The sequence below is a fragment of the Myotis yumanensis genome, unplaced genomic scaffold (genome assembly GCF_028538775.1).
Source record: "Myotis yumanensis isolate MYYU_CA2020_CCGP unplaced genomic scaffold, mMyoYum1.0.hap1 SCAF_11, whole genome shotgun sequence".
Taxonomy (NCBI): domain Eukaryota; kingdom Metazoa; phylum Chordata; class Mammalia; order Chiroptera; family Vespertilionidae; genus Myotis; species Myotis yumanensis.
Genome location: NW_027223762.1, coordinates 2,613,136 through 2,629,789, shown reverse-complemented (window position 1 = coordinate 2,629,789; position 16,654 = coordinate 2,613,136). Strand labels below are relative to the sequence as shown.

Sequence of the window (16,654 nt, the reverse complement as noted above, 5' to 3'; positions counted from 1 at the left end):
TCACGTCTTCATTCCATTATTATATATCCGAGTCCCTATTACATCACTGGAAAATGGGCATAGTACCATTAACATTTGCAAAAGGCTGTTTGGAGAAGTAAGATAATTTCCATAAAGCACACTGCCCAGCACATAGTAAACCCTTTTACGTCATAATTATTGTTGTCATTAAGCAAGTAATTGCAAGTACCACATAAAGAGACACACAAAAAAAGGTCCATGTACAGCCCTGTTTATGGGAGCAGAGGGCAAGGTGGCATGTGAAGGGTGGGTTCATTCCTGGGCGAGACGTAGATGCCACAAACTAAAAACTGGAACAGAGCAGGTGGGGGGCTCAGGTAGACTGGAGAGGGAGCCCCGTTCTTTCAGCTTAAACTGGAAGTGCCCCCACAGCTAGGAAGTTGTTGCTGGGTGGTCGCTGTTAAATCAACACCAACCACTTCGAGATGAGCTGGGAATACAGAGAAAAGAAACAGACACAATCCATAGGAAAGGGGGTGGCACTTGCGAGGCCTGCGGATCCAGCCAGTTATGTAGAATGAAAGCCTGAGACCCAGGCCGGCCAGCCAGGTCAAACGCCCTCCGTTCTCTGTGCTCACTTCTCCACCCCTCGTCCTGAGTATCGGACAAAGTTTTTTGTCGCATTCCCACCCACCCCACCCTTGCTCGGGACACAGAAGGGACAGTGTTGAAAAGGAAGCCACCCCCCTGGGACAGAGCCGCAGAGCCGCAGAGGGACGGTGCTGAGAGGGGCAAGCACAGGAGACCCTCTCTCTGTGGCTCGTTGGGGATGAGAAGAGTCGATAGTGTTAGGAAACTGCCATTTCCTGTTGCAGTGCCGGTCCTCTGTGTGTTCTAAAATCCGGGTTTAAAATCCTTCCCGATCCGGACGCGAACCCCAGAAGATGTGAAGGGAAATGTTGGTAGATTTGAATTCATAAAAGGTAAAAACGTTTGTGTGACAGACGGTGCTGAAAAACAATTAAATAACAAACAACAGACTGGAAGAAAAAAAAATACTGCCATCTATGACATATATTTTAACATTCTACTGTAATAATGAGGAATATTCATAATGGATAAAGAGCTCCTATAAATTAGTAAAAAAAGGGAAATCCAATGAACAAAAGGTATACACAGGTAATTTCAGAAGAAATAGAAACATGAAATGCTCATTGCCAGCAGTCATTAAGGGAATACAAGCGAAAACAAGGTGCCAGTTTGTTTGCCCATGAAACTGGCACAATTTAAAGATTTACAATATTTAATATTGGCAAAGCTAGAGGGAAATTGGCAGTTTCTCTACTGAGGGTGGGAATATAAACTGGTGTAGTCTTTTAAAGGATAGTTTGATAGTATCTGTAACTATTTAAAGTATGCTACCCCTTTGTTGCAACAATTTCACTTTTTAAACATTTATTATTTTTATTGGTTTCAGAGAGGAAGGTAGAAGGATAGAGAGATAGAAACATCAATGATGAGAGAGAATCATGGATCGGCTGCCTCCTGCACACCCCACACTGGGGATCGAACCTGCAACCTGGGCATGTGCCCTGACCAGGAATCGAACCCTGACCTCCTGGTTCGTAGGTCGATACTCAACCACTGAGCCACACCATCTGGGCACAATAATTTCACTTTTAGGAGCCAATACTATTTACATATGTCCACCTGAAGGCAAAAATACAAGGATGCCAACTGCAACAATGTTTGTGACAGTAAGAAAATATTAATAATAACTAATATTTATTGAGGGCCAGTACTATTCTAAGCACTTTAAAACAAACATTATGAGGAAACGGAAACACACAGAGCTAGTGTTTGGTGGTGACAGGATTTTAACCCAGACACTTTATCTCCAGAGTTGGTTCTTAACTACTATGCTCTCTAATAGAGAGTGAAGAAGCCTATGCTACCTCCGTACCACACAATATCATACAGAAGTTAAAAAGAATGAAAAGAATGAGGCAGATTTCTGTGTGCAGACACAAAGGCATCTTTAAGACATATTATTAATCAAGGGAGAAAAATCAAGTTGCAAAACACTATGATATGGTATATGCCATGTATGTGGGGAAAAGATATATATGTGGGTACACAAATACCTATGTATGGGAATGATAGAAGTCTTGAATGATAAGAGAATGTATTGTATGTGTGGGGCGATGTGGGAGAGTAATTTTTAAGGTATGTTCTATATATTGCTGGTTTGAACTTTTACAAGAATGCATTTGTGATTACTTTATTCAAACAAGAACTGTTTTACTGACCAAGAATGAAATAAAATAAAATAAAAAGCATTTAACTCCTATCAAGAGGTTAGTTTTTTTTTTCTTCCACATAGACAATGGTGAGGTCTTGGATTAAAAATATCTTCTACACGATGGCTCTTTCTAACCTATGTAAACGATCAGTACAAGGTGTCCATTAGCTGTATCTTGCTGATCACTATTTTTTTTTCTTTCTACATAAAATTTTCATGTCCAGTATTTGGGTCCATGGCTTCCTGTTAGGCCACCAAGTTCCATAAACACATATAGGCCGTCACTGAAAACATTAGTTTGGAACCTGAGAACCACATGGTGTCCCTTCTGCTTTGCATGTTACGTTGTCGTTAGGAAAAAGGATCTGTAATTGTGGATTATCTCATTATTTTGCCTCAGTGCCTAAGCAGGATGTAAGCTCACTCTCCTTTTGGTGTGGTCTGTGGAGGTATGAATGAGTCACTTGACATAAAGACCTAAAGGACGTACCTTTTTTTTTTTTTTTAATCCTCACTGGAGGATATTTTTCCATTGAGTTTTAGAGAGAGTGGAAGGAAGGGGGGAGAGAGAGAAAGAAAGAGAGAGAGAGAGAGAGAGAGAGAGAGAGAAGAGAGCGAAACATGGAAACATCCATGTGAGAGTCACATCGATCGGTTGCCTCCCACACGCCCCTGGCTGGGGCTGGGATTGAATCTGCAACCCAGGTGCGTGCCCTTGACTGGAACTGAACCCGTGACTCTCCGGTGCATGGGCTGACTGACGCTCTAACCACTGAGCTAACAGGCCAGGGCAGGGGGGAAAAAAAAGCTGTTTTGGATCCCGCCAGGGCCTCCTCCTGCCTAAGTCCCAGTGAGGGTGGCTTTAACACAACACAAATAGGAGGCGCCTGGAACGCGTACTGATTAAAATGTTACTTTGACAAGGTCTGGGTTTAGAACTAAGTTGCCAAGTGCGGACTTATCTCTGGCATGCCATTGAGAATGGCTCTTAAGATTCACTACTTAGTGGGTATCAGATTGTAGCCTTTTTGGAGAGGCCCATCTAAGTTAATACAGTTTTTCAGTTATTGAAGTTTTAATGTTCTCTTGAGCGTCTTTACAGGAAAAAACATCCCACTTAAAAAACAACTGTATCCCCCTTCTGTTCTTACAGCTGCTCGTCTTACACGGTTTTAAATAGTGCCTACATTTCAGCATTGCTTGTTTTATTGAATCTTACTTCCGACACATCTTTCCGAGAGCTTGCCAGCATATCATGAGCTTGCCATGCCTCCCGCATCCGTGCCAGGACCCTCTCTGCTCATGTGGCGGAGCTGGTTTGGATTCCTCCCCAGGGGCTGGACCCCTGGGTCCATTCTGGTTTGGGCCATTCTGAATAGCCCCGCTATAAACATCTTTATCCAGTCCCCCCTCCTCCCTCCTTTCCCCCTTGGATCATTTCCTTAGAAATGTACTTCCTTAAATGGGTTTACTGGGTCAAAAGGGTTCAATGAACAGTTTTATAGCTCTTGGCACATATTTTTCCGATTGCGCCCTGGGTGGACCTGGCCAGTGGCACGGGCCAGGAATGTGGAGGAGCGGCCCCTATAACCGCCCCTCTTCCGCCCCCCAAAAGTCAAGGACCTGCGGAGGCCTTGCAGAGGGAAAGCGTTTTTGTTTTTCTGCTGCCCTGCGGTCTTGTGATTAGGGGTGCAGCCCGGCCGGGAGAGGGCTGCAGGGCAGGCGCAGAGCGCTTCTCGGGCTTCCAGGACGGGTGCCCCGGGGCCAGGGGAACGCGGCCAGGCCCGCCTGCCCCGGGACCAGCATTCCAGCCGCCGGCCCTCTCTCTTCCCGTTTCCGACTCCCACTGCACCCTCCCAGCCCTCCCGGGGCGATCTTCCCGGCCCGGGCAGGCCCCTCGCGAGCGCCGAGCTCGGCAGCGACTAGCAGCCGCTATGATTTTGGCGCGGGTGATGCAAGACCCGCATAGCTGCGCGCTGAGTCAGCCGGGCCGGCGGGGGGTGGGGGGCGCGGACCCAACCCCGCCACCTCCCCGCCCCGGGAACAGCGGCTGCGGGCCGGGTCGGGTCGGGCCGGGTCGGGCCGGTGGGGGTGGGCGGGCCGGCCTCTGAGCCTGCGGGAAGCCCGTCCGGGCCGGGTCTGGCGGGAGCGGAGCGGCCGGCCGGTCCGAGTCCGGGGCGCGTTCTCCCCTCCCCCGCGCGGAACTCGGCGGGTCAAGGCGGGCGGTGACCCCACACCCGGCCTTCTACCCTCGGAGAACGCAAAAAAGGGGAGGAGGCAGCGGGGGAGAAGGGAGGCTCGAAATGGAGAAACGCTCCGCGGGGAAGACCCGAGAAAACGAAAAAAAAAAAAGGAGGAAAGGGGGCGAGAGGCGGCGGCGGCCCGCGGACCGGGGCGAGGCGCGCGCGCACGCGCAGGGCGGGGCAGGACGGGGCGCGCGCACGCGCGGGGCGGGGCGGGGCCAGCGGCGGCGCGCGCGGGGCGGGGCGGGGCTAGCGGGCGCGCGCCGGCGGCCGCGGGCCGAGGGGCTTGTGGGTAGCGGCTGCGCGCGGCCGGAGACGGGCGCCGCGCGGGAGTGTGAGGGGGCAGCGGGCTGGTGGGACCGAGGCGTCCGCGGTCATGGGCGCGGGCTGGCGGCAGCCGTAGCGGTCTGACCTGGGCTGCAGCCTCCCGGAGCCGCAGAGGGCGGGGCTCCCGGGCCCCGCGGTGGCGGCGCCGCTTCCCCGCTCGCGCTCTCGGAGCCGGAGGGTGCGAGCTCGCGGCGGACGAGCGGACCGGGCGGCGCGAATCCGACTGAGGGGCGGGGACGCCGCCGCCTGCTCCTCGCCGCTCGGGCTGGGCCGTACCGGCCCCTAGGACAGCCCCAGGCCCCGGACCGGCGCTGAGACCCGCAGCCGGAGCTCGAGGCGGCGGTGGGCCCGGGCGGAGCCCCGCCCGGAGCCGGCGGTTCGGGGGCGGCGCTAGGCCCTGAGGCGGCCGGGCCGAGCGCGGGGAGCGGGAGTGCGGGCCCGGCGGCGGCATGAGCCGGCCCCCGCCGACGGGGAAAATGCCCGGCGCCCCCGAGGACGTGCCGGGGGACGGGGCGGGCGCGAGCCGCCAGAGGAAGCTGGAGGCGCTGATCCGGGACCCGCGCTCGCCCATCAACGTGGAGAGCTTGCTGGTAGGTGGCCCGGAGCCCTGCCCGCGATGGCTCGGACCCCCGTCCTCCCTCCGTCCACCTCTCGGTGCCCACCCATCCGTGGGGGAGGTCTCGCCCCACCCTGCCCCGCTTCCGGCAGCCGGGCCGAGCCGGGCCTGCGACCCTGCGCTTTGGCGACCAGGTTCCGGGAGGGGAGCCCACCTGGGAGCCCTCCTCGGACCCCCGGAGCTGGTGTCAGACCCGGCTGCCCCTTTCTGGGAGCGCGGGGAGGAAACACCCTTTTTCTCCTTCCCTCCCACCCGCTCGGCGTGGGGAGGTGGGGCGGCGAGTCGCCGCCCTGCACCCCCAGACCAGTCCGTGTGAGAGGGTGTCGCGCGGCGCGGGCCTTGGGTCCCGGCGGCGGGGAGAGCCGGCGCTGCCCCCGGTGGGAGCGCCCACCTGCCCGGGGTGCACGACAAAGAGCTGCCCTCGCGCTCTCCGCCGGGTTGCCTGTTCTCAGTTGCCTTGGAACATTCATAGTTGCAATTTCGTGCATGTTAATGTCTGTAAATTAGGTTTCCCGTCAGCCGTTCTCAACCTGGGGGTCGCGACCCCTTTGGGGGTCGAACGACCCTTCCACAGGGGTCGCCGAAGACCATCGGAAAACACATATATCATTACATATTGTTTTTGTGATTAATCACTATGCTTTCATTATGTTCAATTTGTAACGATGAAATTGGGGGTCACCACCACATGAGGAACTGTGTTAAAGGGTCGTGGCATTAGGAAGGTTGAGAACCACTGCCTGAGATGCTAGCGCCAGAGCCAGAGAGTCAATCTGGATTTCAGAGCGGAGCGAATCTTTTTCACTGTATCTCTCTCCCCCCGGGCCTGTGACATCCAGATGGGCAGCTCCTGATGAAGAAAGGACCGTGTTTTTACAGATTAGAAACGCACGGAGAAAGCGTGCCCCGTTCTCATTCTCTGAGGGTAGGCGGCGGTGCTGCACGGACCGTGGGGACGGGGTGGGGGCTTTTCCCGGGGAGGATGCGCTGCCTGTTAAATGAGCGCTGGAGGACCTGGGTCCGGGTGGTGAGCCTTACGTTGTTTTTACACAGCCTCTCCCAGGACTCCTGCTCAGTCCTCCTCCGGCTGGGAGAAGCCCAGGACTATCTGATGAGAAAAAAGGCGTCCCTCCCTTTCCAGGGACGGACTTTTCTTCAGAAGCAGTTGCTTGTTCTCTGAGGTTTCTGGACTCGTTTGCAGAGTGACTCAGTGCTGTTTGGCCAAAGTGCAGGAACGGGCCGGAGGGCGCACACCCAGCGCGCAGACTGGGATGTGCTACTGTCTGCTGTCAGGGCGGCCGACGTCTTCTTTCACTGGTTTTCACACGAGTGTGTTGGTGGTGTGTTTTCCTGGGGTCGTGACACCCTGGACAGCCTGTAGGCGTCTTCCGTTGGGGGAAGGATTGGCCAAAGCAGAGACTGGGCTTCACTCCCAGCATGTTCACTGTGGTATTTTGCTAGCAAAACTTTGACCTAAGGCCAGAAAGTTCAGTTAAAAATAGTACAGCAAATCTCAAGTATTCATCAGGTTCAATCCCAGAAAGAAATTTTTTATACTTCATTTTTGGGGTCTTTAACTGATGTTAGTGATAATTATTAGGGTTATTCTGAGCTTGAACCTAAGCTGTTTGTACATATAATATACATTCTCTTTTATTAAAGTGTTTTCTAAATTATCAAAATTAAGGTGGTTTTTAAATGAAACATTACACATGCTCAGGAAACAATTTGGTCCATTCATTTGATGAGCAGTGATCAATATGTACAGCCAACACACTTTTCACTTTGGTTAGGTGACATAGTACTGGTATGAGAGTTGACATCAGACTTTGTCATTGCTGTTTCTAGTTGTTTACAGGGCAGGGCAAAAGCAGGCTTACAGTTGTATGGGAAATAATACTATAAGTAATAAATAATAATACAAGAGTAAGCTCTTTTGTGTACTCACAATGTAAACCTGTTTTTGCCCCACCCTGTATAGTCTCCTCACATAGAGATAGCCATTGTTTAAGTTAACATTTTGCTATAAATTTATGTCTAAAAAAATTAAAATGTAAGAAAAGTAAAATTACACTGTACACATGCTTTGTCATTTTTTTTTAAATACTTAATGAATAGTAGAAACTTTCATGTAGTCAAATTTATCAGTCTTCTCATAGAGCAGTGATGGTGAACCTATGACATGCGTGTCAGAGGTGACACTCGAACTCATTTTTTTTTTTTTCTTTTTTACAGAGAGGAAGGGAGAGGGATAGAGAGTTAGAAACATCGATGAGAGAGAAACATCGATCAGCTGCCTCCTGCACACTCCCCACTGGGGATGTGCCCACAACCAAGGTACATGCCCTTGACTGGAATCGAACCTGGGACCCTTTATTCCGCAGGCCAACACTCTATCCACTGAGCCAAACCGGTTAGGGCAACAAACTCATTTTTTGGTTGATTTTTCTTTGTTAAATGGCATTTAAATATATAAAATAAATATCAAAAATATAAGTCTTTGTTTTACTATGGTTGCAAATATCAAAAAGTTTCTATATGTGACACAGCACCAGAGTTAAGTTAGGGTTTTTCAAAATGCTGACATGCCGAGCTCAAAAGGTTCGCCATCACTGTCATAGAGTGATTTCTGACTTAGATGTCATACTTAGGACATTCTCCATGACCGAGATTATGATATCATATACCTGAATTTTCTTTTAGTACTATAATGGTTTGTTTATTAATTAATTAATTAATTAATTTAATATGTGTTTATTGATTTTAGAGAGGGAGGATGGGAAGTACGTGCCCTTGACTGGGAATAGAACCTGTGACCTTTGGTTCACCGGAAACACTTTGGGACTAGGCTCCAGTCAACACTGGCCAGGGCTGATGGAAAGTATGAAGCAGGGATACAGAAATTTTATCAGAAGATTTGACTAAGTATTAGTATTAGAAACATCAATGGGAACCTCTGTTTATAACTGTGTTCTTGTCATAAAAATTTCTTTTTGGAGAGTGGTGTTTGGGGGTGGGGGAGAGAAAGAGTAATGATTATGGATTTGGTCTCCATTGGGGCCTCTTTGAGTTTCTTCAGGAAATACTATTCTACAGCTATATTTAAAATCCTATTCTGTGCTGACATTAAAAAACATATATGAGCTGTTAGTGATAAGGGTTACTGATGAAGAGAATGTAAGTGACTCAGAGCAATTTTATTATAGCTTTTGGGAAAAAACACAAAGTAACATTTCGCATTGGTAGGTTAGCTTATATGAAGCTTAATATTTAAATTGATGTGAAATCATGGTGATATTTGGAATTCTACTAAGTCTCTTCTTATTTATCCTTGATTGGAGTCATTCTCCTGTCCTTTCATCTGTACTCCCCCGCTCCCCTCTTTAAAGTATGATTAACCTATAGAGACGTATTTGTGAATTCTGCAGTTGGTTGTCCCAAATGATCCTCACTTATTTTTGGGAAAGCATTTGGGTCACAGTGGTTAGCATTTATCTTCACACACGTGTTTGTGTGACAAAATGGAAATATTAAGATTATTATTGGCCCATCATTGATAATCTTTTGGGGAATGTTTCTAAGTCCAAGAGTGTTACATGGTTTGTTGGTTCATTTTGGTGAGATGTGGGTTGTTCAGATATCAAAGGGCTTTACAATTGTTTCTTATAGTTAATTGATCACTTAGTAGTCAATGTCTAATTTCCTTTATTATTTTAAAGAGATTATAGACTTGGAACTAATTTCTAACAATTCATTATTGGGGTTGTTTTTTATGCCATAGAAATGAATAGCAGAGCCTCCTCCTGAATGCTTTATGTAGATGGAAACAGAAAGCAGGGTTGGTTTCATCTTAATGACCTGGGTGATTGTGATGAGGAATGCTTAATATATTAAGTGTTGTCTTCTTATATACACACTTCTTGTTTTTCTTTTAGTTTGTTTAATGGGTTGAACACAGGCTCTTTTAGGAGATGTATCTTTTTTTGTCTTCCTATTGTTGTGTCCTGTAAATATTTGTTGAATGAACTAACAATTCTTTTTTAAGTAACAGGAGTTACCTGTAGAAATATATCCCTGCTTGAAGAGATATTTATGTACTTCCCAAATAAACATTTTGATCTATGTTCACTTATTTCTTACCTATAGGAAGACAGATAAGTAAACATCTGTATATACAGAGAGGGTAGGTTTGGGTGGTAGAATTAATTGGAGGTCAAGCAGGAAAAAAAATTGTGATTTGGATATTTTCTGGATTGTGCTGCAACAGTTTGTCTTGGGAAAGGATTTAAGCTAATTTTATTTAGTGTTATAGGTGAAGTAAAAACACCTTGTGTGGTGGACTGTATAGCCTTTATTGTTTATAATGTGTCATCTGCTCCCTCTACCCCCTAACTTTTCTTCTGGTTAAACATATCCAGTTCCTTATATACTTAGGTGATGTCTGTGTTGAAACCGTACTTCATGAGTAAGAGCAGATGAAATGCTGGTGGTGTAGTCACAGGATGAAATTCTTTAAAATGGCATATTGGCTGTTATTAATAATAAGGCAGTATTTCAAAGTAAAACCAACCCCAACGGACATGAGAGATTTTGATGAGAAGTCAAAAGTGTTATTATAAGTCAGTATGAATGAACTGTTTTGAAAATGTATCAGATATTATCAAGCATTCAGATTGTTAGCAGTTTGTTTTGTTTTAATCCTCACCTGAGGATTTGTTTTATTGATTTTAGAGAGAAAAGAAGGAAGGGGGGGGGGGCGGGGGAAGGAGGGAGGGAGCGAGAGTGACAGCGAGAGAGAAACATCAATGTGAGAGAGAAACATTGATGTAAGAGAAAAACATCGATTGGCCCGGGCACTAGCAGTTTTATTTAGCTTTAAAATGCAGTGGTGGGCAAAAGTAGGTTTTTATGGGTCATTTGAGCAGTGAGAGAAATTTTAGGACATAATTCCTTTAAAATTTAAGATGCCTAAATGTATTTAAAAACAACTAGAAACATTTTTGGTTGCAGTGATATTTATTTTTCTAAAAGGAACGTGCACTAGCACAGTTGTCATGAACTTTGAGGCCTGCAAAATCCAGTGGAATGTGTTTTTGTATGTGAAGCCTCTGCAGAAGTATTTAAAATATTAAATGTCTGAATATTAGTATGACTTTGAAAAATGTTTCACCATTTTGGAATAACGTTATTGTAAAGTTACATTTGTGGCACTTTGGACTTTTATACATTTGAAAATATGTAGCCATATTTTGTGTTACATAGTGAATTAAATTCAGGTTGAAGTTGAATGGTTAAAAATGACTAGTTTGCCTTTGTTGAAAGAATCAAGATTTAAAAATGTTTTCTTTGTATGAACCATTAGATTTCATCAAGTGCTAACAGGTCATACAATCAGCATCTATGGGAATTAGTACAGATTAGAGGAAAAATATATTAAAATAATGTTTTTCTTTCAAGAAAGTGAGATACCTAGTCAGAAACTGGGAAAAGAGATAATGCAAAATATAAAGTTAGTGTTAATAACAATATTGCAACTATTCTAAATTTAGAAACATTTGTTTGAATATTCAGAGTTGCTTTTAAATATCTAGAACAGGGACTTTGAATTTTTGAATTTTGGCTTCTTAATGATTATATTTCTTAAAATAGAATCACTGAAATTAATGTCAAATAAATAATGATGAACTTTTCTCTGAACTTTAGATGCATGCTATGATCCTATATTGCATTCAATAGGAAATATTTTTTTGGTCTTACATTCAAAAAAGGTAATTGTAAAGGCATTTTAATTGAGTAAATGCATTGAAAAAGTTTTCCTATTGGATTGAAATAAAAAGAACACTGTGTTTGTGTGTGTGTGTGTGTGTGTGTGTGTGTATGTGTGTGTTTAAAAACGTAATTTAATACCAATGTAGTTTATATCCTGGCTCTTTTTAAGTTAAGATTTTAAAAAATCTATATCTGCTAAATCCAGTAACTTAGGCAGTGATTTCCAAACTTTGGTATACATAGATCTCATCTGGAGATCTTTTAGAAATATTAAAGACTAGCTTTCACCCCCAGATATCCTATATAATAAAGAAATAATATGCAAATTGACTATCACACCCTCACAAGATGGCTGCCTACAACCAGGCCGTCAGGGATGTTAGTGAAGGACAACCAAATGACTGAACAAGCAGGCTGCGTGGGGCGACCAGGCCGGCAGGGTGGTTAGTGAGGGACGACCAAACGACTGAACAACAGGCTGCGTGGGGCGACCAGGCTGGCAGGGGGTGCAGTTGGGGGCGACCAGGCCTGCAGGGGCGGGCAGTTAGGGGCGACCAGGATGGCAGGGGGGTGGTTGGGGGTGATTAGGCTGGCAGGGGGAGCAGTGAGGGGCAACTAGGCCGGCGGGGGGGGGGGGCAGTTGGGGGTGACCAGGCCGGCGGGGGCGGGGGGGGCGTTAGGAGCAATCAGGCCAGCATGCAGAGGCAGTGAGGGGGTGGCGATCAGGCTGGCGGGGGGCGGGGAAGTTAGGGGCGACCAGGCCTGCAGAGGGGGGCAGTTGGGGCCATTAGGCTGGCAGGAGGGGCAGTGAGGGATGACTAGGATGGTGGGGGGGGGCAGTTGGGGGCGACCAGGCTGGCAGGGGGGGCAGTAAGGGGTGACCAGGCTGGGGGGGGGCAGTTAGGAGCAACCAGGCTGACAGGGAGGGGGGCAGTTGGGGGCGCCCTGGCCGGCAGCGGGGGCAGTTAGGGGCGACCAGGCTGGCAGGGAGGGCAGTTAGGGGCGACCAGGCCAGCATGCAGAGGCAGTGAGGTGTGATCAGGCCGGTGGGGGCGGGGGCAGTTAGGGGCGACCAGGCAGGAAGGCAGGTGAGCGATTAGGAGCCAACGGTCCAGGATTGTGAGAGGGATGTCCGACTGTCGGTTTAGGGCCTAAACCGGCAGTCAGACATCCCCCAAGGGGTCCCAGATTGGAGAGGTTGCGGGCTGGGCTGAGGGACACACTCCCCCCCCCCCCCCCCCCCCGCCCATGCACGAATTTTATGCACCGGGCCTCTAGTTCTAATATAATTGCTATGTGATGTGACCTGGGGATTAGGAGTTTTAAGATTTTCACAGGTGATTCTCAAGTGCATGAAAGTGTGGGAACCACTGAGCTGAGGGGTGCAATATTGTAATTCAAAGATTGGTGGTGGGGGCGGTGTGTGTCCCAAATGTATCTGAGAAAAGGAGAACACTCATTTTTTTCTTCCTTTATTTTTGTGGTACACTGAGGCTTGGATGAAGCCAGAAAGTCAGAATTATCTGATGGAAGCCAGAATCACACTTAGGATGCTTGGTGGAAATGGTGTCAGATCTTTTGATTTAGATGGTCTGTGGGGCCAGGAATTTGCATTTAAACAAGCATCTCAAATGATTCTGATGCAGTCATCTACAGGTCACAGTTTGGGAAACACTGTAGGTGTTGTTTCTTTCTTGTACTGACTGATTGATAAAACCAGAAACAAATACTAGTTAAGATCTCTTTGGCACACAGAATTATGTATGTGGAAAAGGCTAGCATATGGAGAGAGATGCAAGATTTTCTGAACTATCAAGGGTCATTACATTTTATATCTTCTTTTAGTGCTCAGTAGGAATCAGACCAAGGCTCTTTTTCTTATTTTAGGAGAAAATTTAATTTGACAAGCTTTTATGAAAAGAGAATCAGACAAGATATACACCAAATAGAAATGAAAAAACTTTTTTATTGTGGCAAAATACAATATACACTTTCAATATAGAAATGTTATTACATTTTATCCTTCTGTGAAAAATATAGTGTGCAGAGACTTATTGGCCTGGAAATATATAATTTTGTTGTTTCACATTTAATAAATGGCAATGGGAAAATAGTGATAGCTTGTTTAATCATTAACAGTTGATATAATTTAGAAAAGCATTGTCTTTCAGAGCATAGCATTTAAAGCAGGATGGTATGTGTATAAATGTTATTGTGCCTGTGTTTAAAAAATAATAAAATAATTCAAAAATTAAAAGTAAGCAAAAAATGTAAAATGTTCAAAACCCTTATATTAAACTATTTTGAAATTTTATTTTCAAAGCAGCTTTTAAGTTACTGTTACATTACATAATCATTAACATGCTACTGTTTAGATTTTTTAACATTCGTATTTTCTGCAATTATTTTTTCACATCATTTAAAATTAAGAGATGACCAAACGATTTATAGGCAATAAACTATTCATATTTTTCATCTTCTAAAGTATTTGTGTATCAGATTTTCTGCTCTTTGGCCATCTTAATTTTGGTGGTTAAGGGGTGTGCACATATTTCAGAAATTTGAAAATTAAAATTTACATTTATTAATTCTTGTGATAATAGTTATGAGTTGTAGTTTTTGTCTTTTTAAATATTTGATATATTTACCAACTCACTTTTTGAAGACCTTATCTTGTGGCTAATAAAATTGCATATACTGCCCTGACTGGTTTGGCTCAGTGGATAGAGCGTCGGCCTTTGGACTGAAAGGTCCCAGGTTCGGTTCCAGTCAAGGGCATGTACCTTGGTTGTGGGCACATCTCCAGTGTGGGGTGTGCAGGAAGCAGCTGATCGGTGTTTCTCTCTCATCAATGTTTCTAACTCTCTATCCTTCTCCCTTCCTCTCTGTAAAAAATCAATCAAATATATTTTTTAAAAATTGCATGTACTGTGGCCAATCAGTATTTATGATATAGTAAGAGGATCTTTATAGATTTGTGACAGTTTATCTTTTTAAATGTATCAATTCTTTCCAAATTATTGATGAATAGAAAAGTAACTAAAATGTGAAACATTTGAAACTAGGTGGCTCTTTTTTCAATGACTTAATAAACTTCTGCAGTTATCTTTAGAAGACTTTTACATGTTCTAACATTTCATTAGAAGTGCTTTTCTGATTTAGAAACATTTTACAGTCTGGTGATTAGAATCCCTATTCCATAACACTTCAATGTACAAGATGTGCCAGTATCCTATCTAATAGTAGACTAACATGGTAATTGACTGTACCTTTGCTACGCATACCATTGCTAACCAGCATGATATGCAAATTAACCGCCAACAAAGATGGCAGCTAATTTCCATACTGCAGGCAGGATGGGACAGCGCCATCCCGCCTGCCCCACCGCCATCCGGGCCTGCTATTTGCCACCTGAGGCGGTGGGGCGGGACAGTGCCATCCTGCCTGCCCTGCCGCCATCCGGGCCTGCTATCTGTGACCCGGGGTGTCCGGCGTCCCATGTGCGACCCCACCCGGGGTGGCCGGGCAGGGCAGCAGCGATCCGCCGGCCTGCCCGGGTGCCCCGTGTGCAACCCGGCCCGGGGCAGCCGGGCAGGGCAGCAAAGGCTTGAAGGCGGCTCTGGCCAGAGCGAAGGCCTGGGTCCCAGGTGCCGGAGGAAAACCGGTGCTGGCAGCCAGGGGAAGGGAAAATTTATTGCACGAATCTTTTCGTGCAACAGGCCTCTAGTTTTAAAATATTTGACCAAATGCAATTTAATCTGATACTTCATGATTTGTTATGGCATGTCCATACTAAAATATTCTAAGGAATTATTTCTGCCTATAGCTTAAATGGAATATATAATTCATGATTGCAACATTTAAAATTTGAGTATATGCTTTGTTAATGTTTAGGCTAAAGAAGAATTTAGTCATAAAAGAGAGATGATATGGTATAAAAGAATGAGAAAACGCACTGAAAGGATTTGCTGGTAGTTCTAAAACACAGTTTCTTCTGCAACCATATATTTTTGTAAATAGGGGAAACTGTAATATTACAAATTGAAGGCATTGCTGAAAACAGATTTCTTTTCCATATTTGAGACATTTCCATAATAGGAGAACAACGGATGATACAAATAAAAACTAAATTTAGAACTAATAAAAGGAAAGTCTAATACAAAATTAGCTTATGAAATTTCCCTTTGAGGAAAGTCATAATGTAAAACACTGAATAAATTTGTAAAAAGTTAATTACTAATTTTTTGAGGGGTGGATTGAGAAGAGGTGATTATTATAAGTTTTAGCATAGGGAAGTTTTGTCTTTCAAGATGATGTGGTGACTGTAACTTCCTAGTATAGTGTTTTACTGTGCTTTTTTTCCCTCTTATAAACAAAATTCTTTACTTTGGTTCAAGTTACAACACATCTACTAAATAAAAGTTTAAAAATTCGAACAATGGCTTGCTTATTTCAAATCATTTTTATAAATAAAATTCCATTAAAATAAGCCCAAATAGATCTTGTTTAAACTGTGTTAGTTAACGTGAAAATATAAGTTAATTATTTTTCTTAAAGATTTTTTGGGGGTGGGGGATAGTAAAGATGGATAAAAATGAAGGGAAATGACTTGATTATTTTCTAGAGTATTTTAAAAAGAGAAGCAGAGTAGTATAATGGAAAGAACAGTGACTTTGGAGTCAGAAGAGCTAAGACTGGTATTTAGTTGTATTAATTATCTTTTTGACTGTAAGTGACATCTTATAAGTCTATATGTGTCTGCCTCAAGATGTGGATTTGAATCCAGTGAGAAACTATACATGCTAGTGTTTTATAAACTGAACCGAACTTGAGCTTTTTGCATCCTGTTGAAGAATTACTTGTAAAACAGCACACGCTGCATATGCCTGTAAGTGCCTTTGAAAAGGTATCTGCAGACAGAATCAAGCTTCTGATGTTAACCTGCTTTTCCCTCAGAGAGGTAGCATGATGCTTGGCACATACTAGGTTCTCTAAAGTATAAAAGCAATGAATGAAAGTTAGTTGACATTTTTATTTTTTAGTTCACTGAGAATAATTAGTTGAATATTGGCTTATATTCATTTTTTGGATTAGTCTGTTACTTTCCAAACGTTACTTTTTCCTGGCTAAAGTTTATTCTTTTTGAGTTGTCATGATTTTCAACAATCAAAACAGAATCTGGTGTTCTTATTAATATAAAGTTTTAGGAATCCTAATATATAAATATAAGGAAAATTCACAATAGAATTTTTAAACCTTTGCATTCACTTGCAAAAATGTTAATCATGCTTCATATAAGGCTTGAAGGAGCTCTTGGGTTGTACCAACCGTTCTTATCTACGGCTGAATTAAGCAACTTTTGTCCTACATTTAGTAAGAAAGGTAAGTTTTGGAACAACTATGAAGAATAGTTTGGAAGATGCAAACTGCTTATGT

General features: G+C 44.6%; 1 protein-coding gene across 1 annotated transcript in view; it reads left to right on the top strand.

Annotated features, from left to right (window-relative positions):
* Positions 1–4,836: 4,836 nt before the first annotated feature.
* The window catches only part of ROCK2 (Rho associated coiled-coil containing protein kinase 2), a 92,643-nt gene continuing 80,825 nt past the window's right edge, over positions 4,837–16,654 (top strand). Inside the window, exon 1 of the mRNA XM_070428685.1 lies at positions 4,837–5,423. Coding sequence (XP_070284786.1) covers positions 5,283–5,423 — 141 coding nt within the window. The 5' untranslated portion in view covers positions 4,837–5,282. The remainder of the gene's footprint in view (positions 5,424–16,654) is intronic.